Source organism: Ammospiza caudacuta, chromosome 4 (genome assembly GCF_027887145.1).
Source record: "Ammospiza caudacuta isolate bAmmCau1 chromosome 4, bAmmCau1.pri, whole genome shotgun sequence".
NCBI classification, from domain to species: Eukaryota; Metazoa; Chordata; class Aves; order Passeriformes; family Passerellidae; genus Ammospiza; species Ammospiza caudacuta.
In genome coordinates, this window is record NC_080596.1 from 23760276 (window position 1) to 23786787 (window position 26512).

A 26512-nucleotide genomic window follows, 5' to 3' on the forward strand; every position below is an offset into this window, starting at 1 on the left:
AGATTTCATTAAATTGTTTGCATTTCAAAATGATGCTTGACGATTTCATTTTGCATGTGGGCTCTGTTTTTCTGGTTTTATATAAACATGTAATTTAATTGGAATATTGCTTCAGTTTTGGTCTTACAGAAGGGTCATGGATTTACAACTCTGAATGCTGATTATCCTATTCTTTTTTGCTCTTAAGATAAAGCAGTAACCCTTTCCATAACAGTAGGCAGTGATTGGAGTAACAACTGGTAAGTAAAGATGAGTAGGAAATAAAAAGGAAAGGGAAACAAAAACTGCTAGTAAGTACAGTAATGCCACAGGCTGGGTCACACATGAGCTGTTTTCTGCACGATTTCTACTTTGAGGAATTTGTGCTAATTTCTGCCTTCAAACCCATGAATCCAAAGAAGCAACTGCTTTCAGAAAGCACTCTCTTTTTCTGTGTCAGTTCTAGAAACTCTTGAGAGTTCCAGAAAGAAAAGCATGGCCAAGCAAGAAGCTACTCCTACACATCAGGCTTACCTAAAGAAACAAGTATGAGAATCTCTTAAAGAATGCTTGTCAGCAATTGCCTCTCTTCACCAGCCCTATTTTCCCAGTCTGCCCCCAGAGACCCCAGCACTGCTGGGGCACGCAATGAGGCTCCCACAGGGCTGATAAACACCAGGCAAGTGCCCTCCATTCGGATCACTGTAGCACATTTCCCCTGAGCAGCACTTGTTTTCTTGAAGATGCTCAGCTCAGTTCTGCTAAAGCTGCCTTAAATCCCAGATATCCATAGCAAATAAGGAAGCCAATCCAAATCAGAATGAATACATAACTGGAAAGCTTTGGAGAAGAGCAGGAGATACTCTTTGTGTTAATGATGCCTCCAGGATTCTCCATCATTAATCGGCTTTACATTCTTATTGATCATAAATACTGAATATGGGGTCGAAGGATAAATTATGTGATGCCCCAGACAGCTGAGATGTAAAACAAAAAATAAAAGAATGCAGGCTGTGCAGCTAAGAACTGTGCTTGCTTTCTCTTTTAATGGGGAACCACAAGTCACAAAAATTGTCTTGTGGTGGAAGGGAACTGTAGACAAATGAGAAATAAACCCCCCATTGCTCGGGGCTGTTGGATAGCACAGCCAATGTGAGCATGGACAGCTCCTCCACCCCTCTGGAAGCCTATGCCAGCTAAGAGGTGTGTCCTTGCTCGTCTGGATAAAGCCTGGCAGGCAGCAAGCTTCCCTCTGAACTGTTGGGCAGTGAGGAACTGTGCATGACCCAGCAGTGCTGGAAACAAGTGCCTTTAATATTGCACGGCTGATCCGAGTCCAGCAGGATACTTAACAGCATGGATTGATCTCTAAAGAAGAGTGGTTGCCAAGGAAACCACTTAAAAGCCTGCTTTAAAATATTTGCTACATATTCAAAAGCCACAATCATTTCCTGCTGTCAAATTATAACAGCTCTTCAAAAATAATTTGGAATATTCTTTAATCATCAAGGCAGAAATAGTCACATGGTTCTTCTCAGCAGGCAGATGACTAAATTCTGATCTGGAACATTAAATATTATCTTTGTAAAACCAAAGCTGTGACACTGAAACAAAATCAGCTGTGCTGCTGTGCAACCAGCCCAAAAATCAGATCTTTCAATTTCATATACAAGTAATACAAAGTTATCATGCATGGCATCCTCATATTTTGAAGTATCACAACTTCTAAGTTATGATACTTCCTAATAGAATCATACAATCATTTAGGTTGGAAAAGTTCAAGGAGAAATTCAATTTACACAGCTAACACGCTGTAATTGGAGAATGCCAAAGGCACAATGTGAAGGGCTAGGAACATTCTGTTCTCACTTTTCCCTGCATTTAAGATGACATCTTCACAAGGGGTACAAAAAGCTCAGTCAAGCCTTTTTTTTGTCTGTTTCCAAATAAACTGCTTGAATATTCTGAAGCCATTTAAGTCAGGATAAACAACTCAACCATTTTCTTTTACTTTAGGAAACTCAGTCTGTTGGGTTAGTTAACTTTCTCGTAGCAGTCCTCAGTGCTGCGGTTTGCATTAGTTGCTGGAGTGGTGTTGAAAACACAGCAGTGGCTTGGCTGCTGCTGAGCAGTGCTGGCACTGCTCGCTGAGGAGGGGCAGTGACAGTGGCTCCATTAGGTGGCTGCTCAGGGGCAACCCACCATGCCAGGGATGACCAAGGAATGAAAGCTGACTTTGATTTTAATGACAACAGCCAATCCTCTAGGCAGGCTCTTGATCTGCCCTTCCCAGCACAGTGTTTTGGTACAGGAGTTTATTTTCCATCTTCACCAGGACAGAATCAAGCCATGTCATCTGAATTGAGAGGAATCCTTTGAGAACAGATGTACAACTGACTCCCACCTTCCCTGCAAGTGAGAACTGGTTCAGAGCCGGCAGTTTGATCTGGGCGGTCCTGGGAATTTGCTTAAGCTACACCACAGCCCCTCTGTTTCAGAATGCCTTCTGTCTCTCTGTAAACCATGAGTCCCAAATGAAGTAGAAATTTATTAAGTAGGATAACCAGAGGAAGACTACCATATCCCAAAGTCTGAGCACAGAAGGTTTGCACATCACCCATAAAAGTATAGAGTACGAGCTTGAGAATTAAGTGTTGCACATCATTTGAGCAGTGTCAAAACCAATGTTTTTAATTCTTGTTTCAAAACAGAGTGCCTATTAGCTTGCTTAGTCATGTTTCAGTGTTAACACTGTGATTATTTATACAAGGGCAATACCTGGCAAGAGTACCAAAAAGCACTGGAAGAAAAAAGCTGCTTATTACCCACACCCTGAGGACTGTGTGCAGCCCTCATCAGCATGGAGAAGCATGGCTGCTCCACCAGGGCTGGGGATAAGGGAGATGGTGAGGCAGGCAGGGACTTCCCTGACAGCTCCATGGCACCTAAGGAGAGCCAGGCCAGCAACAGGGGGGACAGCTGCAGTCCAGGGACCACCAAGCCTGACCACAGAGACTAGCCAGATTTGAGGATCTGTCAGCCAGGGAAGCACAGGATCATTGACCAGGCACACCCACAGCATGGCTAAGGCAAGGGTCTGAACTTAAATTTGGCTTCTCATCCTGGGAAAAAGAGATCCCCAATAAGCTTTCCTGCTGCTCTTCTCTCATCACCAATGTCCACACTGAGAGCTGGAGTATCCAGAGCTGTCCATGAGCTACTGAGAGGCAGTCAAATGGCCACGCCAGGGGTGACACAGTAGCTTACCTGATTTTGAAGGGCTGCCTTTGAAAAGTACTGTGAGAAATTATAGCTTTTGCCAGTTATTTGAATGTTGATATTAAAATAGTGGCCACTTCACTATAGTCACAGGTTGTTTTCTGGTCTCTTCTGACCAGCTAAGAGACCTAGATTGTACAGGCAGATAATCAGCCAGAAGGAAAAAAAAAAAAGAAAAGAAAACAAAACAAAACAACAACAAAAAAAACCCAAAAACCCTATGAGGACAGAAAGCATGATGCAATGTTGTCTTATATATCAAGAGTTCTATTATCATTATAGTGCAAGGACTCCATATCCCCAGAGTTTGGTACCTCCTCAATGTTTCTCACAGGCAGCTCCTCCAAGCACTGACTATCCCTGGTCCTTGCAGCAGCCATCTGACTCCAGATCCCCCCAATCCACTCTTTTATAACACTGTTCTCATTGGCTACAGGTGTGGCCTGTTAACATCAGGCCTGCTCCTGATCTTTAAATTTGTTCAGCTGCAACTCTTTAAGGGATAAGATTACATTCTATATCACCTTCATTTGCCCATACTGTATCCCCCTACAGTGTAAGAGTAAATTCTCCAACTTTTAACATCATGTGCTGGTGAAAAGAGCCTGGCACTCAGAATCAGCTTGCAGTGCATTTATAGCTTGGTGTGAGATATGATACATGGATATTACAATGGACATTTCTTCTCCCCCCAACCAGAATTCCAGCTGCTGTTTGCTCAGTTACAATGCTGGGCAGGACAGCACATAGAAAACCAACCTGCCCCTGCCCCCAGGAGTTTGGTTTGTTTTCCAGTCACACAAGACAGTCCCAGATTAAGGGTTTAGAAGTTGAAGATGGAAGCTTGCAGGAAAGATGAGTGAAAACGGGAAGAAGCAGGAGAGAAACACAGAAAAATATGTGCAAATCATTAATAAAATTGAATAAAAAGGAGAAAAAATAAAGTAGAATAGGAAGCAAGGGAGGGAAAGGTCAGGAACAAGAAGAAGCAGCAAAAACAGAGGCAGTAAGACAGAAGAGAGAGAGAACCTTGCAGGAGCAGAGATTCTTTTAGGAGAGCTGGAATCTAGGAATACTTACCTCATCCTTCAGGGGAAAAAAACTTGTGAGAGGAAAGTCCAAATTAACTGTTTGAAGTCAAAACCAAATATTGCACAGTACAAGTTCCTGCCTTTTGTGTTCCTGATTTTTTTTGCCGCCTGTTCTCCAAGTGTTATCAGAGGCCCCTCAAAGCACCAAATGCTGCACTGCAGCTCATCCTGCCTGCCCTGTCCTCTGACCTGTGTATTCTTGTTGTTGTGCCCTGGTCTTGTCTTCAAGTCTTCTGCCTTCTCACAAAGCTATTCTTATGCTTACTGCCTCATTTTTTCCTGCTGCCTCTCCAGATGCCTCCCACTTGCCTTCCAAAGCCTTGTAAAGATAAGAGCAGTTCTACTGCACATAAGTGCTCAACATGAAACATTTATCATTTCCATGCTGGCCTTTCACTGCCAACTCAATGGGGCAGAAATTGTCTCCCAGCACTCGTGCCTCCATGTCATGTAGGACCCTGACACTTCTGAGGAGACCCCACTGGTGCTGCTCTGTAAATCTGTTTTACAGATAATATGCTGGTTTCGTTCTCAGTAATTCACTGTGATACACTCCTGTATGAATCCTTTGTGCTCAGGAGAACTGCTGCTCTCTGCCCAATGCCAGGAGAGTTGGCAGGAGAGCTTTGTTTTTCCTGTCTCACTGAGGACAAACGGGAACCAGAGAACAACTTGCAGCGACAGATGACACTGTTGCTATCCCCAAAAGACTAACAGGAACAAATTCCATTCTAAATGCTGAGTGGGACACCACACATCTGGAAACCAGAACAATCTGGTACGTGCTGCCATGTTCACCTAACCCCTTCTTCTACAAGTAGAGCTGTACAGTGAGAGGTCTGAGAGGTTTTATTGCTACTTTTCTGACCAGGTTTTGCAGCAACCAGAAACCTCACTCCAACAAAACAAAAGCTTCTTTACCTCAAAAATATATAGGACAAACTTGACAGCAACCTCCTTAACCTCCTATGGAAATTGTGTTGGCTCTGACTTTTCTCTCAGGTGTCTGTTTTCGAGTACTCTGGTCTCCAGCAGACAGCACGAAATGGAATGAACAGCGTGTTTCAAGGCTTTTGTAATCAGAGCCATCTGATTTGCCAAATTGCATCAGAGGTCAGAGACTGGCAGTAGCACAGTGTGGAGCAAATGATCCCTTTAAAATCCTGATCAGACATGGGTCTCGTCAGGAGGCAGCAGGGCTTTGCTCATGGAAACAGCTGCCTCAGAGCAACACACACAATCGTGCTTTAAATCTTTTGGATATTTGATGCATAAAGGCATCACTGCTGCTTCCAGAGGCCTCTTGGGCAGCCTGTGGGCAGCAGCTGCAGGCACAGCCTGGCTGTCCCGGCCCTCGGGCTTCCACCTGCCGAACCCAGGCCTGGAAGGAGGCTGGAGCCAGGTGGGGGCCGGGCTCCTCTCCCGGGACAAGAGGACACGGCCTAAAGCTGCTCCAGGAGAGGGTTGGGCTGGATCTGTGCAGGGCCAGAAGTGTGTCTCTCTAACTCAGTAAGTTCCGTGATTCTGTGAAATTAGGGGGAATTCCATCGCAGAAAGGGTGATTAGACATTGGAATGGGCTGCCCAGGGAGGTGATGGAGCCACCCTCTCTGGACGTATCCAAAGAAAGACTGGGTGCGGTTGGACTCAATGATCTCTGCGGTCTTTTCCAGCCTAAGCGATTCTGTGATTCTGTGAAGCCGGGGGCTGTGCAGGGTCACTGCGGCCACGGCCACTGTCGTGTCCCTGCACCTGGCGCGGCCCCAGGCCCGTGTGAGGGGCCGGGCAGGGTCACCCCGGCCACAGCCACTGCCGTGCTCCCGCTGCTGGCGCGGCCCCAGGCCCGTGTGAGGGGCCGGGCGCGGCCGGCGGGAGGGCCGGGGGCGGTGGGGGAGGCTCGGCCGGCGCGGCCGCCGCCGCCGGGGCCGATTGGCCGGGCGGGCTCGGCGGGCGGGGCCGGGCGGCGGCGGCGGGGCCGCGCTGCAGCCTTGGCCGGGGAGGCGCCGCTCTCGCTCCGCTGAGGCGCTGCCGCCGCCGGGCCCAGGCGCGGGAGGAGGTAAGGGCCGCCCGCCCGGGGCATGGGCCGGGGGCGAGGGAGGGTGAGGGGCCGCGCTCGCAAGCGTTTCCTTCTTTTGCCCCTTCCGCTCGCTCCGGTCTCCCTTCTCCTTCAGCCGTGGCTGCTGGGCGGGAAAGGCCGCGGCGGGGTTGGGAATGTCAGGGAGCCGGGCTGGCACATCACGGAGCGGGGCTGGGCACGGCTGGCGCTCCGCAGGGGCTGCCGCGGGACGCCGCAGCTTGATATGCGCGTAATAAACGCGGTCTGTGGCAATTCGTGATACGCAAACTGCAGCAGAGACACCTTTAAATTGCTGCTGTCCACGTCCAGTTTGCTGTCCGGGCAGGGAGGCGTGTCACGGATTGAAAAAAAATAAAACCAAACAACAAAACAACAACGCACCTGCTTTATGGCGAGCTTAACAGCCAGAACCGTACGGTCCTGCCCACATCCGTGGGGCTGGGAAGGCACGGGAGGCAAGTGCACTTGGAGTTGTACATTCCTTTTCACATACGTCGGATCCCCTGGGGCTGCAGGCATGCCTTCGCTTTCTTCCGGGTTTCCTTTTCTTCCCCTTTGCTTCTGGCAGCCTGGAAAATTTCCATCTTCCGAGGAGCAGGCAGCCTGTAAAACCACAGTTTTAATCACCTCATCCCGCTTTAAGTGCTGTGCTTCCCTGCCTGTCTGTAGGAACTGTTTCCCTCCAGGAAAACGTGGACAGATGACCAGGATCAGATGGAGCACCTCAAAGCACATTTCTATCTAGAACTGTCCATCTTGCACTTTGTCTCTCACACCTGTGCCCCCCTTTTCATTTCCTCGGTCTTGTTTTGCCCAGTTTTGACTGCCCGGTGTTTGTAGGCATACCGGCTGGGAAAGCACAGACTGTTGTGTGTCCAGAGCTGTTTACATAACAAACTAAAAGAGCAGGTTCCTACTTCTGTCTTGCAGAGACGCTTGGAAGGCAAAACTATCGTCACTATTTTTACTTGCCTGGTGAGAGTTGAATTTGATAGGGAACAAATGCATTAATTAGCTTGTGAGTTTGGATTGATCCTCTGATTCATGCTGTGGATACAGGGTAGTCTAAATATAGCAAGCATTTCATGTTCTCTTCTCAAGCTGACAGAAGTGAAAGCGAGCATGGGTTTTGCTAATTGACAGGCTTTTAGTTTGGGCCTGCTGTGCTTCACAGAAGGAAGTTAACCTGGTGCTGTGCAAGTCAAGGATAGCATGAAAGAAAAAGCAGCTCCAGGAAGTAAACCAGGTTTTAAATACCTGTAAGTATGCTAAAATAAGGGTGTGATATTGCAATCACCCTGCAGTAGAATGGAAAATCCAAAGATTTCAAGAAGTTCCATATTCAACTGGTGCAACAGCAGTGATTTCCAGAACATTCAGCCTTTTATCAAACCAACAGTTAACCTCTAAGTGCTAAGTAAAGAAACCTTTCCTCTTTTCATGCAACCTAAGAATTGCATGAAAGATAAGCCCACAGCATCTGAAGCAACATGCCTAGAGCTAGGAACAACATGTATATTGAAGGCCTTCTGAAAGGTCTGTCTCTGCCATTTTTCTACTAAAGCAACCCATTACTAATTTACCTTTGATTGCATGTTTTTTGTGAGGTCAGAGACTTTTATCTAGCAACCTAAAAACATAGTTTTAACAAATTTTTCAGATGTAGAGATGCAGTTGTGATTGGCTTGGGCAGAGGACAACAGCAAGGCACTCCAGCCCAGAATTAAAGTGTCTCTGGGGTACCAGTGCTGCTCTTTGCTGCTCAATTATATCAGATCACCCAAATTATTATTACACCCTAATAATAATAATAAATTATTATTTTTTTTTTCATTCACCATAAGCCAGGGTATATTTATATCTTTTGTTGTCATATAATACTTCTCACTCATAATTTTGCCCTTAGCAAACTTTTAAGTAATTAAATTAGGAATTCCTCACTGGGCTTATATTTTTAGTGTGGTTAGTTACAGTGATCTGTGTGGTCCAGTTTGAATTACTCCATTGCAAGCACATGTAATTATTACAAACTGCATCCCTGGACTTGGGTGAAGTTGGGTGTTATTCTACAAAAGATCACATAATCCAATCTTTCTGCACTTTTCAGCATGCTAGGTGAGTCATCCTTAGCGAATTTTTGTCTGTGCTGAGCCAAGGGATGTGTTTGAATTTATCTGGGCTGGAAAAGAGATCTGAGAAGCCAGTAGCAGGTCTTGTCTGCCTGTGTCAGCCCATTTCAGGGTTAGGAGGCAGAGAGCCTCAAGCCAGACAAAACAGCAAATAGCTGCAGGGGGTTTTTTGAGGGGGAAGTTTGTATGTACAGTTGTGGATGTCCATGGATACACTCTTAGTAATCATTATCAGAATTTTTTAAAAAATCACAATTAACTTAACAGCTCTGTTAAAAAGTATTATTCAGGATCTCCATAAATGTGACAGAAACAAATATCACATACAGATTAAAAATTTAAAATCTAAGCATGTATCTTTTTCCTCCCTTTCCCCTGGGAGTCACAGTGCAGATATCTCAGCTGGGGTTTGCAGACCATGCGAGATAAGCTCATTTTCTCAACCTTATCTCATATTTTCACATATTCATATTTTAGTACTGTCGTCACTCCCATTTGCTCCATCTCCACCCCTTTGGAAGCTCGGGCTGTCGTTCTGCAGGGGCAGCAGAAGCGCCTCCCTGGCTGTGTGCCTCCCTGGCGGAGCTGGGCTGGATGTGGGATAGTTTCCCGGTGAGTCACGCACATCCCGCTGCAGTGGCTCCCAGGGCGTGCTGCGCTCCGCACGCTTAGCGGGCTCTCAGGGTGACATTGTTTCCCGAATGATGCAACTGAAAATTCCCTTTCCCGTGCTGCTTGTTTCCTGATCGATTCTCCCTCATTCTCTAAGGCATTCCAGCAGCTGCGCACCTTTTGCTCCTGGTCCCTTTTCCCCGGCGAATCTCTGCGAAGACAAGTGATGTCCACAGCTACCCTAATTAGCTTGGTACGGAATGGAGGGTTCCAGGTGAGAAGGAGAGCCGCGCTCACGTCCCGGCTGCTGCAGGACGAGAAGCGCCCCGCAGCCGCCTGCTCCATCTCCACCTGCGAGCGCCGCGCCTCCCGCTTCGACCCCGACGGCAGCGGGCGGCCCACCACATGGGACACCTTCGGCATCTGGGACAACCGCATCGATGAACCCATTCTCCTCCCACCCAGCATAAAGTACGGCAAGCCCATCCCAAAGGTGAGCCTGAGCAACGTGGGCTGCTCCAGCCACATCGGGAAGCGAAAGGAAAATGAGGACCGGTTCGATTACGCTCAGCTGACAGAGGATATCCTGTACTTCGCGGTGTACGATGGGCACGGCGGGGCGGCAGCTGCAGACTTCTGTCATAAGTACATGGAAAAATATATTAAGTAAGTGCTCATCAAGGCAATGTATGTCAAATAAATTACAACCGAGATTCCTTCTTTCATGGGCTGTACATTGTAGCTAAAACTCCCAGGTTATGTAGCCGCCTGTCCTTATGGAACAGCAGGAGCGCTGGGTGGAACAGACATGCTATGAATGACTTAATGCATTAGTGCCTGCTCCATTGGGCAAGCCCAAAACTGCAGGAGACAAAAGCACAATTGTGTCCCTGTCCAGGAAAGGTCTTGGAACACAGGGAGAGTGTGGACTGTTTTCACACAGGCTCTCTGTAATTGTTGACCTGTGGTTTGCTTACACTCTTTTGTAGCTATCATATCCCTGAATGCTGGATAAGGAACTTAGATATTTCCAAAATTGGAGGATCATGCTTTCAGTGCACACAGTAAAATCACATTACCTTGCCACTCAGGTCCAGCATGATTCACTGGGTGCAGGGAGGAGATAAGACTGAGAAACAGATTGATCAGGATGTCTATTTCTTGGAAAGACGTTTAATTTCTTTGTTTACTTGCTTGCTTCCAGGGAATTTCTTGCTGAGGAGGAGAACTTGGAAAATGTTTTGAGCAAAGCTTTTGTAGAAATAGACAAAGCATATGAAAGGCATGCTAATGTCTCTGCTGATGGTAGGTAAAAAAAAATTCTACTCATATAAATGTGGAGAAGAAAGTTTGTTTTATTTGCTCAGTAGCTTTGCAGTAAAATGTCCAGAAGACTGGCTTGAAAACAATTTTACTTAACACAGGATTTTGCTCTGGTCACTTACTGCAAATAAAACAATTATGCTTTACCTCCTACAAATGAAATAACTACTGTAAGTCTCAGTCAAATTTACTGGAGGAGTTATGAATCTGAATGTTAGCATAATCATCAATGAATTTCTCTTAATGTGATTCTAAAAAGGATTATGTTTTTCAAGGTAGCAAAGAGTGATTTAGATTTGCAAGGACCATAATTTTACTGGTAAGAAATGTGGAGAGGGGTGTTTTTGATTCTCTTTTTTTAAAAATTATTTTAGGAGTGTGGAGGTGGGTGCTTTTATATGTTTGCTTTAAAGCTGTAAATCCCGTGGATTAAAAGCAACAGTGTCAAAGTTCCCCTTCCTAACTTGGCTGCTGCACCTGAGGAGGAACATAAGCCAAAATTAATGCAATCCATATTGCTTCTGTACAAACAGAATCACAGGAGTAGCTGAGTGGGAAAGGGAAAAAAGCAGTGAAGAGGAAAACAAGTTTGGCCGTGGTAAGGCTGTGGTAAAGCTGGTACCAGCTCTTTTAGACTCCCATTTAATCCTGGCTGTTAATGAAGTTCTTGTATATGTGTCTAGAGACTAAATACCTCTGAAGTTGCAGTTGCAGCAAGCAGAGCTTATAGCAAGTAACATAGGAAGGGAGATAGAAATCCCTGTTCCAGTTCTGTCACAGGAGCTTTCTCAGCTATGAGATACAATTTTGAGAGTCAGTTTAGCCAGTTTTAAAAAGAAAACCCCAAACAAACCCAACTAAAAAAACCCCAAAAAACAAACACCTACCCACAACAGAAAAAAAACCCAAACAAAATCCCCTACAAACAACCAAACAAAAAACTTGTCCCCATGGTGGTGCACGCACTGGTAAAACACCTGAGGTTTTACCACAAGAACAGAAACTGTAAAAGTCTTCTCTCCAAGAAAGACTGGAAACCAAGAAACCCTGTATGGACTGAAGTGATACTGGATTCTCAAGCTGCTTCTCTGAAGCATTGTTGAGTACAATCAAGTAATGGAGTGGCTTTCTGCACTTTAATTGCTAGATGAATCTAGGTAGGCTCAAATGCAGATCGGGTAGCCTGACTGCTGCAGCACTGCCTCTTACCTTAGCCTGCATCAAGGATTGGGAAAAAAGTCTTAAGCCCTGAGAGGCAGCCCTTAAAAAAGGAGGATCAGATCTATAAAGGTAATTTTCCCATTGCATTTCATGTTGTAAAAAAGACCAGAGTTAATTTTGACCTATGAGCTGAGTTTGAGCTGAGTTTTAGCTGAGCTCTTGAGAGACATCAGCAGAGCAGATGTGCTTTTTATCCCACAGCCTCTTTGCAAATGTATTTTCTTACCAATCCAAATCCAAGACATATTTGAGTACAAGTTTGTGTGCTTCCCTGGATCAGGCCATTTCATTTTCAGATCTAATTGTCCCCTTCCCTGCCCCTTTGTATGTAAGACAGCTCTTGGTTTGGCTCATTGCAGTGACCTCTGTGTCAGAGCAGCTCCTTGAGGAGAAGGATTGAGAACTGTACTGGATGTATTATTCTGTTTTTTTCTGAAAACTATTTCAAATCATAACACTTGGTAGGTGAGACTTACAGAATTGGATAAGAACAATATTTGACAAAGTGTGCAGCAAGCAGAGCATTTTAGAACTGCTTGTAGGATTTTTTTCATAACCAATTAACTGGTGCTGCTTAATGCCAGAAAACGTATGCGATGGTTACCAGGATACTGCACAAGCCCCCTTCATTAAAAAAGCAAAATAGAGGGTAAAAGAGTTGCCAAACATCCACAGGGGCCACGCTCTGGCAGGCACTCAGTGTTTCTCAGGCTGAGCACCTGCAAGCTCTTGCAGGAACATCAGGGATCTAAGAGAGCCCATTGTTCTTGGCTGGAAATCAAGCTCTAAGGCAAAGAACGGAGTAACAGGGTGCAAAGTCAAGTTTGGATTTCTGAACAGATTAAACTTGTCACATATCTGTTGTTAAAGTAACTCAATACTTTGTTGATTGCTTCGTGTGGATATTTCTGTTGTTGCTTATGTTTTGAAAGTTTCATAAAATTTCAGTGCTTGGCATGTGTCTGTTAGAATCCTGCTTCCAAACTGATTCAGTTTGCCAGCAAAATTTCTGATTAAGTGTGGCTGTTCTGGATGTGACAGTCAATACAGTTGCTAGAGTGTCTTGAAGTTGGTGGTTGATTGTGTAACTTGGTGTATCTGGGTTACACTGGAAGCTCCCCAAGACTGACTCCTTTTGAAACCTGGCCATAGCTGAGGAAGTGCAAAATAATAGCTTTGACTTGTTCCAGCAGATGACCCTTCCAGGACTCACTCCTTTCACTGTGTCTGCAAAAAAAAACCAGTGCACGTTAAGGATGTCCAGCTCTTTACTAACACACAGCCAGCTCTAAAACTTGTACCTGGGTGTTTGAAGGAAACTAAACCCTGGGACAAATCCCTGTAGCCAGAATGGCAGGTTTGAGGCATTGCTTATAGTACTATTTAAGGAGTAAGACCTTACATAAGGCATAAATTTAACAGGACTAGAGAGGTTCCTTGTTGGGGGACCCCAGCTATGTCTTCAAGGGCATGGCCCTCTGTAGGTCACTTAACAATGATACAGTATTTGAAATGATAGATAGAAAATACATAGCATGGTAGCTCCTGTGAGCTTTCAATAATAGAAATGGTTTATGTGTGTGTTCCAGGCACTGCTGCTGTGTCTGGCATGCAGTTCACCAGTGCTATTGCCAGCTCTATTGGCCTGCTGGGGCCTGCTCCAGTAACCCCTCTGACAGTGACCTATACCTGCTGTTTCACACAAAAGCATAAGAAACTTGCTGTAGGCAGGTCTGGGATAATCTCTGCTCTGCCTGAATCCTGTGTAATCATTAACAGCTTAGAACCCTGAAGCTTGGTGTTTGATACCTCTTCAAAAATTTGTTTTCATTCACATCCATGCATTTAAATACAGGCCAGTCACTTTCAAATCACTGCTAAAGTTAGGTATAGACCATAAAGGAAGCTCACATCCAACAAATGACATTATCCATGTCCCTAGAGATGAGCAGAATTTTCTGCTATTTTTTACCAGCCATAAAAACTAAAATGTAAAGGCTGAAAAGCTTTGCTCAGCAAGGATAGAAATAAGAAATTAAATTCTTTGCTTGAGGAAATTTGAGCATTTTCCTGAAGAAATGTGAGACAAAGCCTTTCTTGGCCTACTGGAATCCTATCAGGTATTGTTACTGCTTCTGTTCACTGTGAGCCAGAGAAAACAAGAGGGAGTTTGTCCATCAACCTCCACATTCAGTGCATCCAACTCTAATCACATTGGCCACTCACATCTGGAATAGCCATCTTGTTAAAACATAACCAGGTATTAACTTGTCTACCCATGTTTGAAAGCATTCTTACTGTTGAATCTTATTATGCCAACAAACAGCTGAAGTTATTTTAAAGTAATTCTATTTTTAAAGTAATGTTTGTTTTGTTGGGCTTTTGTAAAGTTACCGTTCAAAAATGATTTTCATTTCTTTAAATATGTTAACCTGCAACACTGAGGGAAAGGGAGAGCTGCAGAAATTGTACTTGAGTATTTAATAAATTTATCAGCATTGTAAAGGCAGCCTTTTTATCCAAGGGCTCTGATTATAACCTCATCAATTTAGAAGATACTAATTACAATATTAAAGGTATGTTTGTTTTGGCTATTTCCCATTAGTCAGAACAATTCATAAACTTCTATCCAGTGCCTTTAAGGTGGCCCCATTTCATTTGGCACTAGTTTGAACTCCCCATATTGGTGTAATTACCTTGAGGGAGCAGATGTTCTTCAGTGGCCACTCTTGCCATTTATGAGACAGCTGGTCCTCTAGCATTGATAAAATTCTTCATTTGATAGGTTGGTTGGTTACTTATCTCCATAGGGGAAACTAAATTTAGATTTTATTTGGGTTGAATTTAAACTGGTTTTGTCACACAGTTTTAGTGAGAAGGTGAGAACACTGGCCAGTATTTCCCCAGAAATACCAAGGCTGATTTACCAAGGCCAAAGATGCAGGTGCTTCCTACGTGACCTGCACAGGGCAGTGCAGGCAGACCTGACAGTGACTGACTCCACCTCCTGTTCTGCAGCCCTTATTCTCACATCTCCAGTGTTGCAGGTTTATTTTGTCTGAACAAAGTCCCTGGGTGAATTTCCTATTTGCCTCTGTGTGCGTGTTATTTGTGGCAGACACTGTACCTGGTCAGCAGCTCTAGAACTGGAGGCCCTGGACACTTTAAGCTGGGCTTCAGTGGAAAAAGAGATCTGCTTAATTTTGTCCCAGGTGAAGGAGTCCAGCGGTTCCTAGCCTGGACTACTGGAAGGTTTCCACATCCTCTTTGTCACATTAGTTGAGATGACTTGCAGTAGAAGTTGTCCAGTGAGTGTTAAGAACCTATTGAAAGATCTTAGTTTTATAGTGATATTGTTAGGAAAACAAACTCTTTAATTGTTAAAACCAATACATGTGCTGATGCAACGTATTTTGTGTTAAACTAGTAGCAGTTGTAGAAAAGCATTAGAAATGCAATCCCATCATCATTCCTGTGGTTTTGAGCTGCGCTAGAAATCACATAATGCTACATCTGGCTTCATGCATGTTCTTGCATCCCTCCTCAGAGCATGAACTGGATCCAAGGAAGAGATTGTGAGCAGCATGTATTTTTTCCTAGGAGTGCTATTTAACTAATAAAGTTCAAGTCACTATGTTCATTACCACAATTCTGGACAATATATTTTTCTTTAGTGCCAGCCCTTGATTTTGTGATAGCAGCTCTTGTCATTGGGAGTTTGCACTGAAAAGATGCAGATCCACCCGAATTCCAAATATTTCCAGTCTTCTGTGAATTGAAGAATGTGATTTAACTTTTCATATGTTTCTCAGCATAGTTCTAAAACCACAGAATGAAATGGGAAAGTAGCAGCAGTTCTGCATTAATTTTAATGTCTATATAAAAGGTATCTTCTGTAAAATAAATAGGTAGTTTAACATAGGTTGCTCTATTTCACTTGTTCTAACTGTTGGCTAAAACAGGTATTTTACTGGTTCTACTAAAATTTCTAATTGCACTGGTACTTTTTAATATCTTATTTTCATAATGTGCCTCAAAGTGACCCTGCACTGGGCTAGTTCTTGCTTCAGATGTGTCCTGGTTTAGGGCAATTGGTAGAGAACCTCCAAAGGAGGGCCCCTCCAGAAAGCAAACCCACACGTCCCCTCCCCGCAACCGGTTTGGGAAGGATTCCTCGGAGAGAAGTGGAACGAACCTGTTTATTTAACAGGCACAGCATCCCCCAGCACATAAAATGAACAATACCCGATGACACTGCTCTGAGAAAGTTGACAAAATCAGAAAGTCTCTTTCGGGGGTGGTTGCTCTGCTCTCAGTCCCTCCGGCACTGGGCAGCTGCTGCAGCCGAACGGTGCAAACCCTCGGTGTTCCCAGGTCCCAGTCCGGAGCAGGTTCGAGATGGTCACAGAAACAGGAGAGGAGAAACAGTCCAGGAAGGAATTTGGACTGTTTAGCTAAACTAGCTAATAAGCAGAAGCCAAAGCAGAGCAGAAGCAAGAGCAGAAAGAGAGCAAGCAAAGCAGCAAGCCAAAAGCAAAAAGCCAAAACAGCCCTATGTACTGCCCGTCTCTGTGTCCCTGATAAGAGAAACCCAAACAAAACTTTCACTCCTCAGAGACAGTCTTAAAGGCACAGAACAGATAAATGGGGATACAAGCATCATAACGTCACCCCAGGACAAGATGAGAAACAGGATGTCAGTGCCCACCAGTGCCACCAGTCAGAAGCTGCCACATCCAGTTTCCAGTGTCCCAGCCTGCATGGCCCTGGCACAGCCCAGGGTGTGACCATGGCCACTGACGGTCACCCCTGACCTGCTGGTTCAGCGTTCAGCTAAACCCAGTCCTGGCTGCAGTAATAATACCTGTTTTAAATACTAACACCAGCTTAACCCACCTGTTTGTGAGGGTTTGTGTTTGGGTTTTTTTGATTCATGGACTCGCTGTTTTCACTGCACAACAAGGCTCAATGCATCTTCCAGGGCTTGGTGACTTCAGTTTGCTCCCAGCCCCATTTGACTTACAGGGTGCTGAGACCTCACAGGACTGGGGAAGGAGGCTGTAAAGATCTCACAGTTCTTGCATTTCTGTTGCTACCTGTTGGCATGTGGTCAGATTTGGGGCTGCCTGGCATTCCTTGGGGTCAAACACAAAGTCCTGTCTCAAATCTGTCCCATGTCCCCAGGGCTGCAGGGCTGCAGGACCAGAGGTAGGAGCACATGTAGTTGTAGCTGATCTCTGCAGAAGCAGTGGTGGAAAGACAATGAAATGTTAACTGTTAGCATATGAAAGCAAGAATATAACTGGGGAGTCACATTCCTAAGCAAGCCCAAATCTCATCTCAAATTGGCTTGCTTTGAAAAACCAGAACAACTGGAAAAGCCCAGAAAGCAGGTGACCTACAGAGGCCCTTTCAAAGGAAATTGCATTGGCTGTAGATGCAAATGTATTCCAGGCAGTAGCCGGTCCTGTCCAGATATTTTGGTATAATAGCTCAGGTTAGCAGGAGCTTTCCAGGCCTCTCTTGCTGGGTTACCTCTGCAGAATCTGCAGGAAGAGAAGATAACAACTGTAAAGTGGGACTTGCCCTTTCAAAAAGCAAAGAAAATGAGGCAAGCTGGGCATTTTTTCTGGTATTTCTTCACTGCAGATGATACAACAGATCTTTTTCCTAAAATAGGCACTTGCATTTCTCTTTTTCAAGAGTTTCTTTTTTTTTTTTCTTTTTTTTTTCTTTTTTATCTCCAGACCATTGTAGCAATTGAAATGAGAAGCCCTCAAATCTGCTTGCATGAGTGAATCCAGGCAGGTCCCTGGGTGCAGTCAGCCAGCCCAGCTCCCTCCCTTGCCCTGTAGAGGAGGGCAGCACCAGGGCTCTGTTTTGCCCTCTGGGCACTCACAGTGAACCCTGTCAGCTGATCTCAGCAGTGCCCCAGAGGTTCCCAGACAGCCACTGCCACCTGCACCAGTCTGCAGGCACAAGGCAAGGCTGAATCCCAGAATCCATCTTCACCTTTGCGCTGGGACCTCCAACAAGTTCACAGGGAGCACCTTTTCCGGAAAAAGCCAGGAAGCCTGTAGGCTGAATCCCCCTCTGGGGCAAGCAGAGGGGGAGTAACAGCTCTGACAGGGACAGAAGGATGCCACAGACTGATCTACTGCTTCCCTCTGGTGGAATTACAATTACTGGAACTATAATTTATCAATTACTGTAACTATAATTTATCAATTACTATATAATTGCCTGCTTCACCACCTAAAAGAAAGAAAGAGCCATCAGCTTTATGGTGACCTACTTGTGCAGTCACTGTGCCCAGGGATAAGGACAATAACCCTGTAACTTGAGGTGAGCTCATGGGGCTGGAAAACGGCTACAAACTGAAAGGAAGCTACTGTACCTTGTACTGCTTTTATTCCACTTGCCCTGTTTGCATGGAGCCATGTTGTTGCACAGAAACACAGAAACACTTCATCCTTCCCACCTCCCCTCTCTTCCTCTCCACTCCTACATGCATGAATGTTTGCTTTTTTTTTGTGTATGTGTAAATTTAGTTTTAACTTCAAAGCAGTTACTTGCTGATTAGGTAGAGCACAAGTTGTCTTTATTTTACCAATTGAAATTGTTGCTGTTTTAAAGGACTCCACTCTTTGAGGCAGTGCTAAAACTTCTCTCTTTGATGACATTTGTAGCAACTCTGCTGAGCTCTGGGACCACTGCAACAGTGGCTCTGCTCCGGGATGGAATTGAGCTGGTTGTGGCAAGCGTGGGAGACAGCCGTGCTCTGCTGTGCCGGAAAGGAAAGCCCGTGAAACTCACCATTGACCACACTCCAGAGAGAAAGGAGGAGAAGGAGAGGTACCTGCAGGCTGATGATGTGGCTTCCTGAGCACAGTGGACAGCAGAAGTCCAACTGCTGCTGGGTTGGGCCATAAAGAAAGCAGAGTTGGACACAGAGCCCTTAGACCACTCTGAGCTGGCAGTAAGCTCCAGCCACTGGGTCCCGTTTAGAGGACCAGGGATGTGGAAAGACCTCCATGAGCATAAGATCTCAGCAGTAAGATCAGCATCACTGAAATTCAGAACAGAGCTCTGACCACAAGGTTTAGACTTGTACAAAAGTGCCAAGTTAGAACCAACTCAGAACCTGAGAAAATGCACTGTGGTTCCCAGGTCAGGACTCAGCCCACCAAGACACATCACTTCCATAGAGCCCTTCAAACAGATAAAGCCAACCCTCAGCCCCCAGCATAGGCTCTCCATACATCATTCCTCATTCTAGCTACTGACAGAAATAGAGGATAGAGATAGGGGTAATGGTGTGAAGCAGTAACTCATTTGCTTTTTCTTTTGTGCTTCTGGACAGGATTAAGAAGTGTGGTGGCTTCATTTCCTGGAACAGCTTGGGACAGCCTCATGTGAATGGTAGACTTGCAATGACGCGGAGCATAGGAGATTTGGATCTTAAAAACAGTGGTGTGATAGCCCAGCCAGAAACAAAAAGGGTTCAGGTAAAAGATGGTCTGGTTTACAGGGACAGCAGCACTTGGACTAAGGGCTTCATAGGTATTTGATGCAGTGGTGCTACCCACACAACACAAGCCCAGGTGAAGCCTGATGGCCATGCATTGTTTTTTACTGAAATAACCAGAGAACAACTCTCATTAAGTTGTTTCAGATTAACAGGGCAGAAAGGAATCTGGTACTAAATTCAACCAGATCAACTTCTAAATCTCACTTCTCACAGCAAAATATATGATGAGGGAAGAAAGACAACACATGATATGTATTACAGGTGTTAGTCTGTTTGGGTCCTGTGGTCAAATGAATAATTTTGGGGCTAATGCTGGTATAAAACCATCACTGAGAACTGGGTGGGATATGGATGGGCTGTCATCAAAAAAGTAGGATGTAGAGAGATTTGCACAGTTGAGAGGAAGAGGGGGAGGAGGAAACGACAGCTGCATGTATCTTACTGTGGCTCTGTAGTCATCTAGAAAACAAACACTCAGAAGGTATTCAACCTCCACTTTGACAGGAAGCTCTCCTGTCAATTCATATTCTGTTTGTTACTTTTCCCCAATGCACCTCCCAGGGCCCCAAGAACTTCCATTGGTTTAGTCCCAATAGAGTGCCACCCACAAGGGGTTTAGGGAGATGACTGTAGTGTTATCATGTCTTCCTTGAAACCCTCAGCTTCAGGAGACATTTTGCAGGAGAGCACACAGCACCCCAAGAAAATAAAAAAGTGTTTTGCAAGAGTGTAAAACCATGGGGGCTGTTGCCTTGCCCTGCAGCACTCACCCAGGTCATGCACCCCGTGTGCTTCTGTTGCAGCTGCAGCACGCAGACGACAGCTTCCTGGTGCTGACCACCGACGGCATCAACTTCATAGTGAACAGCCAGGAGATCTGCAACTTCATCAGCCAGTGCCATGACCCTGCTGAGGCTGCCCACGTGGTCACTGAGCAGGTAATGCCAGCGCTGCTCTGGCCACCAAGGGCTCCTGCTTGGGCTGGTTTGGCTTAAAAAACTAGAGTTTTGTTTATACAGTACCACACATTCAATTAAATTGAATGGTGCTGGCTGAGACATTCACTATTCCTGCTGGCCAGCCTTTTCCTTGCCCTGGGTCTTGCCACATCCTTGCCAGGCATCATTCAATGAGCTTGTTTAGCTCACTGTCCACTGAACTGCACGGGATTGTAACTGCAGCTTCTGCCTGTGCTGAAAATGTCACTGTCATAGACAGAAATGGCCAGTTTCTGACCATGGTTCTGGATGGTAGCATATCCTATGGGAAGCTCTGGGGCATATCAGAATGGAGGATCAGGGCTGGGAAGGGGCAAGGGAGTCTCTGGCCTCAGGGTGTGCTGTCCCAGGTGAAGCCAGACATTGTTTCTCTTTCCAAGCGAGACCCCGATGCTGACACTTCGTTTCTGCTCTCAGGCAGTGCAGTTTGGCACTGAAGACAACAGCACAGTTGTCATAGTGCCATTTGGAGCTTGGGGCAAGTACAAGAACGGGGACATTACCTTCTCCTTCAGCCGCAGCTTCGCTTCCAGCGGGAGGTGGGCATGAAGACAAGGGCGCAGCGATCCCTTCCTGCCATCACCTGGACACAGTGTGCTACAGGAGAACACCTCCATCTGTTCCTAGGCTGACTCAGTGTCTTGTCCATCTCTTCTGTTCCCAGTGTTAGAAGATGCCACTGCTCCCTTGGTGCGTAGTGCCCGTTGTTGCTTACGGCTGACCGTGTCTCGCTGCCTGCGTCATTCCCGGCAGCGTCCTGGGTTTGTCGCCCCAGCAGCTCCACACATCACTTTGTTCACACAGACGAGGTTCTGGGCTTTCACCTGAGGCTGGAGGGGGTGCACAGTCATTTCATGCCTACCTGTACTCCTCAGGACCCTCAGCTCCCTGGCAGCTGGGTCCCTGAGCCACATGCTGGCTTCCTTGTCCGATAAAACATGGGGGAACAAACGCACAATGTTCTTAGGTAGACAGAAAGAGGGTTTGTTTCCTTCTTCTGCTGCAGCCACCTGAAACTCCCCTGTGCTCCAGGAGAAGTGGGTGAAAAATAAAGGAGAAGTTTTAGAATGTTTAGGTTCTATGCCAGTGGCATTTGGTGTAGCTGTACAAGTTCCTGAGACAGTGCTGCTTTGTGCTCTCACTGCCAGCATCTGTGATCCTCTAGCTCCAAGGAGACAGACCAGGCTGGAGCCATGTGCTGTTGGACAGATGGGAACCTTTCTCCATTGGGTCCAAAGCCTGTGCAGTCTCTGTGGACCATGCAGCAGCCCCTTGCACTGTCTTCTCTTTGCTGTCAGTGCCTGACAGAAGCACAGAGGAGGGAAAAAGACGCACAGTTTTGATATCAGAGACTTATCAACTTGAATTTCTTTTTTTTTTTTTAATAAAGAAAATAAGCTAATTTCAAAGAGTTTACTCCTCAAGATCTGATGCTTAACACAGTTTATTTCTTCATACATACATGAGGATTTTCCTGCCCTCTGCTGAAGTTGTCTGAGTTAGTTGTGATCTCTCACGTTTCTTCATGGTACACAAGGAGGTATAAATTGCCCCAAACTAGCTAAAGAAAGGAGAGAGCATTGTAACAATGTAAGGTAATTTTTGTAAGTTTTGGGTGTTGTTTCTAGTAGATATCAGATATTCAGATACCAGAAAGGAATATTATCCTTAAAGGAAGTGTTTCCACTTCCCTTCTTGGAGGGGAATCTGTATCCAGTGTACATGATGGGGGACCAGAGCTCTGATCCAGCTCATATCACTGCTGTGACATGGACTGCAGGTGACATGTTGGCACATCTGTCCTGGTGTGCCTCATTCAGACCTCTTCCTTCCTCTACTCCATGTCAGCTGTCAGCTCCTGTGGCAGTGAAATATGGACAGAGAAGAATTGGTCTTTTCTCAGACTTGCCACAGTATTTTTCCTTCTATGGATGCTTCCAACAGCACAATGGTAAAAACAAAACAAAATGAAAGAGAAGTTGCCTGATGTTAAATTACCTTGTAAAAAAAGAAAAAGAATTCTGAGGTGCCTGGACTGATTCTGGTTTTCCATTGTGAAGTACATATCTTTATTACTTTTATCCCTTTCCTTTAGTCCAGGGTTAGCCCTTAGGCAGTCAGTCCATTAGTTTTTCCTTGCCTGTGGTGGAAGGCCCAGCAGCACCAGCAGAGCACTATGTGGTACTGACAGCATTAAGCACTGGGTGTGCAGAGTGCCCTGGGTTTGTCTGTGCCATCACTTGGTGTGGTGAGCACAATGCACTTATTTGGGTTGTGACTGCAGTGGTGTGTGTAAATCTCTGCTGTACTGGGTGCTGGTGCCCAGGCCTGTGTAGTGAGCACACCACTGGTTTACAATCCTAATTCCCTCTCTCTCCTCAGATTTTCCCCAGAGTCTGGGTTCAGTGTTCACCTGAGGTCAGGATAGTTGCTGTTGGGGGTTTTTATTTCTCCTAACAGCACAGTTGTCTTCTTGGGGGAAGGATCCATCCATAACTTTGAAATTTTACCAAGGAAGGGATAGGACAAAGCTCTGTGAAGCAGAGGATGATTAGATTCTGATGCATTGGTGGTTGCTATTGCTGCTTCTCTACTATCACAGAAACACTTGGATTGGGAAGGACTCCTGGGCACCATCTCACCTCCAGTCCTTTCTATTGGATCCATTGCTTTGTCCAGTTTCTTTTCCACTCCTGGGGCAATTCCTGTCATTCCTGCTGTTGTTTGAGTCCTGCCCCAAGCCCAGCCCTCTCAGAGCACTGGACTGAGGCTTGGTAGGCACAGGCCAGGCCCCAGTGTGGGGCAAAAGCTGCTGGTTTTCACTGGGGTGGGCAAGGAACCCCTCCATCAGGTGACACACCGGTTTGCCAGGGTTGGAGCCCATTCAGGTGTAAAGTCCCAGGCTCTGGGTGGTGATACCTGTGCTAGGAACCTGCCCAAATCCTTGCACACACCCTGCCAGCCAGGGAACAGCTGCCTCAGGGTGCATTTCAGTGTTGCCTCACCCAGAAATCTTCTCTTGTACCATGATGACACCAGATTCCAGCAACCCCGTGATGTGCCAACAGTGTCAGGAGCATTAGCAGCTCATGTAAGCATGAACAAGGACCCCTGGACCCTGGACAATCATCCACACCAATCCAGAGCGAGGAGAGGGAGATGTATTCCCTCATCCTCTTGTGGAGACAAGACAGTTCCTGCAGCTCAGCAAGGCCATCCATGCCAGGACACAGCCCAGAGCCATTGTTTGTACAAACACATTCCCAGCTTCAGCCTTATAGAGGATAAGCAGTGCAGCCAGCAAACTCCCTGACTCCCACAGGAGCTTGTGGCTGCTGCAGCAATAACACACTGCATACAAAGCTGCCATTGTCTGTGCCCCTTGTTAGGTGCCAAAAAGGACCATGGAAGATGAACCTTGGCTGAACATCAGCTGCCCAAGCTGCTCTTATCACTCCCCCTCACAGCAAAATGGGGTCCGGAGGCAGAAAATAAAATGAAAAGACCCCAAAACCTGGTCAAGATAAAGATAATTAATAAAGAGTGTTACCAGCCCCTTTTCAGGTGCCAATACACAGCCCAGCATTGTGAGGGTGCTGTGGGGAGAGGAGCTCCATCCCAGCCAGGCCCAATAAACACTTTAGGTTTTCCGTCTGGTCACTAGGCCTCCTGCAGCCCAAGGCAGCTCTGCAAGCTATAGCTCCACTGTACCCCCCCAGGGACTGGCAGGATCCTCCTGCACAGCAGAGCTCCTTCAGCTTGAGGACAGAGAGCAAATTGTTCTAAAACCACAGCTGCCTGCCAGAGAGGTTTATTTTTCCAGGACCGTGAAGGATGTTACACTTTGAATGAAACAAAATGGAATGTTTGCTCTCTAGCTCACTGTCTTTGTTGTGCATCTGAGGTTACAACAAAAAGAGTATTTTTGTTTATGACAGACTGAACCAAACATTAGGGGTGACCTCCTGAGCAAGCTGTAAAAAATGTTCACTTTTTTCTACTTTTTAGGGGATGGATTCTGAAATCCAATGGATTTGGTATGAATATTTTCCTGCCTGAACGTGGCCCCTGGAGCAGTGGAATCTCTCTCCGTACAGGCACTGTAGGAGGGTGGGCTGTGGGTGCAGAAAGGCAAAAATGCTGTCCAGCTAAGTATTCATTTTTATTGTGAGGATATGGGAGGCATGGGGTGGCCTCATGTTGCTGGATTTACCAGGAGAGGTGTTGAGGCTGCAAATGGATTTCCAACTTCAGTCTCCCTGCCCCTTGCAAAGATGGGGGTTTCATGCTTTATAGAGGGAACTCCCAAAAAAGTCATTTGCAGCCTGGATTTAGGAGAGCTGGTCTCTCTGGATGATGAACGTAGCACAGGAGACTGAAGTGGGGCAGAGATACAGTAATTAACTGAATATAGGCCTTCATTACAGTTAGTCCCTTTGGGCTGAAACGCTTAGGGCTGGAGAATAATCCTGGAGCATCTGAAAATGGGGGTGTGGAGAGAAATCAGCAATATCACTGCTTTTTACATATTTGGAAATTGAGAGGAGCTTAGACTCACTGCAGGATTTCTGCTGCATTCCCTGGGATCAGGGTTCCATGAGCCACATTTTCTGTCCCAGGTGGTGGATATGCAGTGGTCAGAGACATTGGGATTCTTGGCTAAGGGAGAAGCACAAAACAACAGCTATGAGTGAAACTGGTTTAATAATAATTTATTTTAAAAAACCTTCAGTTGGGCATGGCCAGGTCATTGCTCACTCACCCAAGAAGACAAAGTGCGGTACAAGAACACTCTGGGCATTCCTTGGTTCCAAACTACTGTTCTGAATGCAGAGATACCCATCAGGTGCCCTCTCAACCCGGGATATGGAGTGCTTGGGCAGTGGTGCCTGTCATAACTTTCTTACAGACTTAAGTGCAATTGTGCACATTTATACATGCTTTGCCTTGGGGCTGTGTGTAATTTCTGTGGTTTGATGTTTATCTTTGGTGTAATCAGTGTTTGAATTTCATCTACTATGAAATTTTATAGAGGTGCCCATCTTGCTTTTTTTTTTCTTTAAAAATGTTTTTTCATCTTCATAAACTCAAAGCTACAGTAGAGCAGCTAAGTCTGTACTGGAATGCTTACCAGATCTTTCAATAAAGAATTGGCTTCTAGAAGCTGTGTCACTACAAATGGATTTTTCTTCCACCACCGCATTGCAAACAACCAGAAAAGCTGCAGCTTCTCAAGCTGTGTCACAGCTGTCCTGTCAGCCCTGGGCCTCATCCTTGCCGTAAAAAGCTTCTGATAACCAAGGCTCTGGCTACAAAGACACTCTCCCAGTGATAACCAGTGCAAAGCACCTCCTGTGCAAAGGACCTCTGGGCTGTGCTGCACCAGGATGTAATGTTCCAACTTGCTATTTCTGTCTGCCTGGGTGGCTGTCACAGTGAGCAATGCCAGCCTGTGACACAGGGCAAATAAACAAATTGGGCCTCTGCAGGAGCACAGTTTTGCTGCTGCATGAATTCAAAGCTGCTCTGTTACACTTGAAGAAACTATAAGGAAAAAGTAAGAGCCAAGGGTTTTAACTCAAAGTAGCCCTGAGATCACTGGTATTTTTAGTTAATATAGCTTTTCACAGTTGGGCTCAAACCTATTTAACTCTCTCTCCCTTGAAGGCAGCAGCCTTGACTTCAATGAGGCCTTAGTTGCCTACAGCTAAGCTCCAGCATTTCTTTTTAGGAGCAGAGTCCTTTTGTGCTCTCCTTTGTTGCCAATCCACATCTCAGCTCAGTTTGGAGCTGGATCAGCTCTTGGATATATGCACATATCCCATGGCAGTCTTGTAATCGCTGCTCACATGGGTAAATTTGGAGAGCTTGGGTGGTGTGCTGGAAAACCTGCTGGCCAGCTCTGCCCTTCCACAGGACTTGGGAAATGGCTCCCAGGTTTCTCTGCAGCTGGAGCATTTATCCCGCAATGAGCATCCCTGTGAGCGGCTGCTTTATGAGAAGAGGGCAGCGAAGCACCAGCAGCACCACGGTGGTTTCACTCCCCAGCCTCAAGATGGTCTGGGCAGAGCAGCCAAGCTTTTAGGACAGCTTAAAGCCTCAGAGGCTGTGCCTGGGAAGGGCTGGGAACTCTTCCCAGAGCTCGTGTGAGTACCATGTCCCGCCCCTCACCCGCACGGGATTTTCATCACTGCTGCTGGGCAGAGCCTCGCTACAGCTCCCCCCCTCAGCGCGGGCAGGGCAAACGCTCCCACCCAGACCCTGTCTGCTCCT

The 26512-nt window shown here is 46.0% G+C and overlaps 1 protein-coding gene across 2 annotated transcripts; it reads left to right on the forward strand.

The window, feature by feature from the left end:
* Window positions 1-6336: 6336 nt before the first annotated feature.
* PPM1K (protein phosphatase, Mg2+/Mn2+ dependent 1K) lies at window positions 6337-25366 on the forward strand. Of its 2 annotated transcripts, none has more exons than XM_058803898.1 (7): window positions 6337-6404; window positions 9324-9832; window positions 10371-10471; window positions 18400-18565; window positions 19074-19218; window positions 20045-20179; window positions 20657-25366. In XM_058803898.1, the coding sequence occupies exons 2-7, from the start codon at window positions 9393-9395 to the stop codon at window positions 20786-20788; spliced, it is 1119 nt and encodes a 372-aa protein (XP_058659881.1). In that variant the 5' UTR covers window positions 6337-6404; window positions 9324-9392; the 3' UTR covers window positions 20789-25366. The 2 variants fall into 2 exon arrangements, with proteins under 2 accessions (XP_058659881.1, XP_058659880.1); XM_058803897.1 differs by lacking the exon at window positions 6337-6404 and adding an exon at window positions 9067-9166.
* The last annotated feature ends 1146 nt before the right edge of the window (window positions 25367-26512 follow it).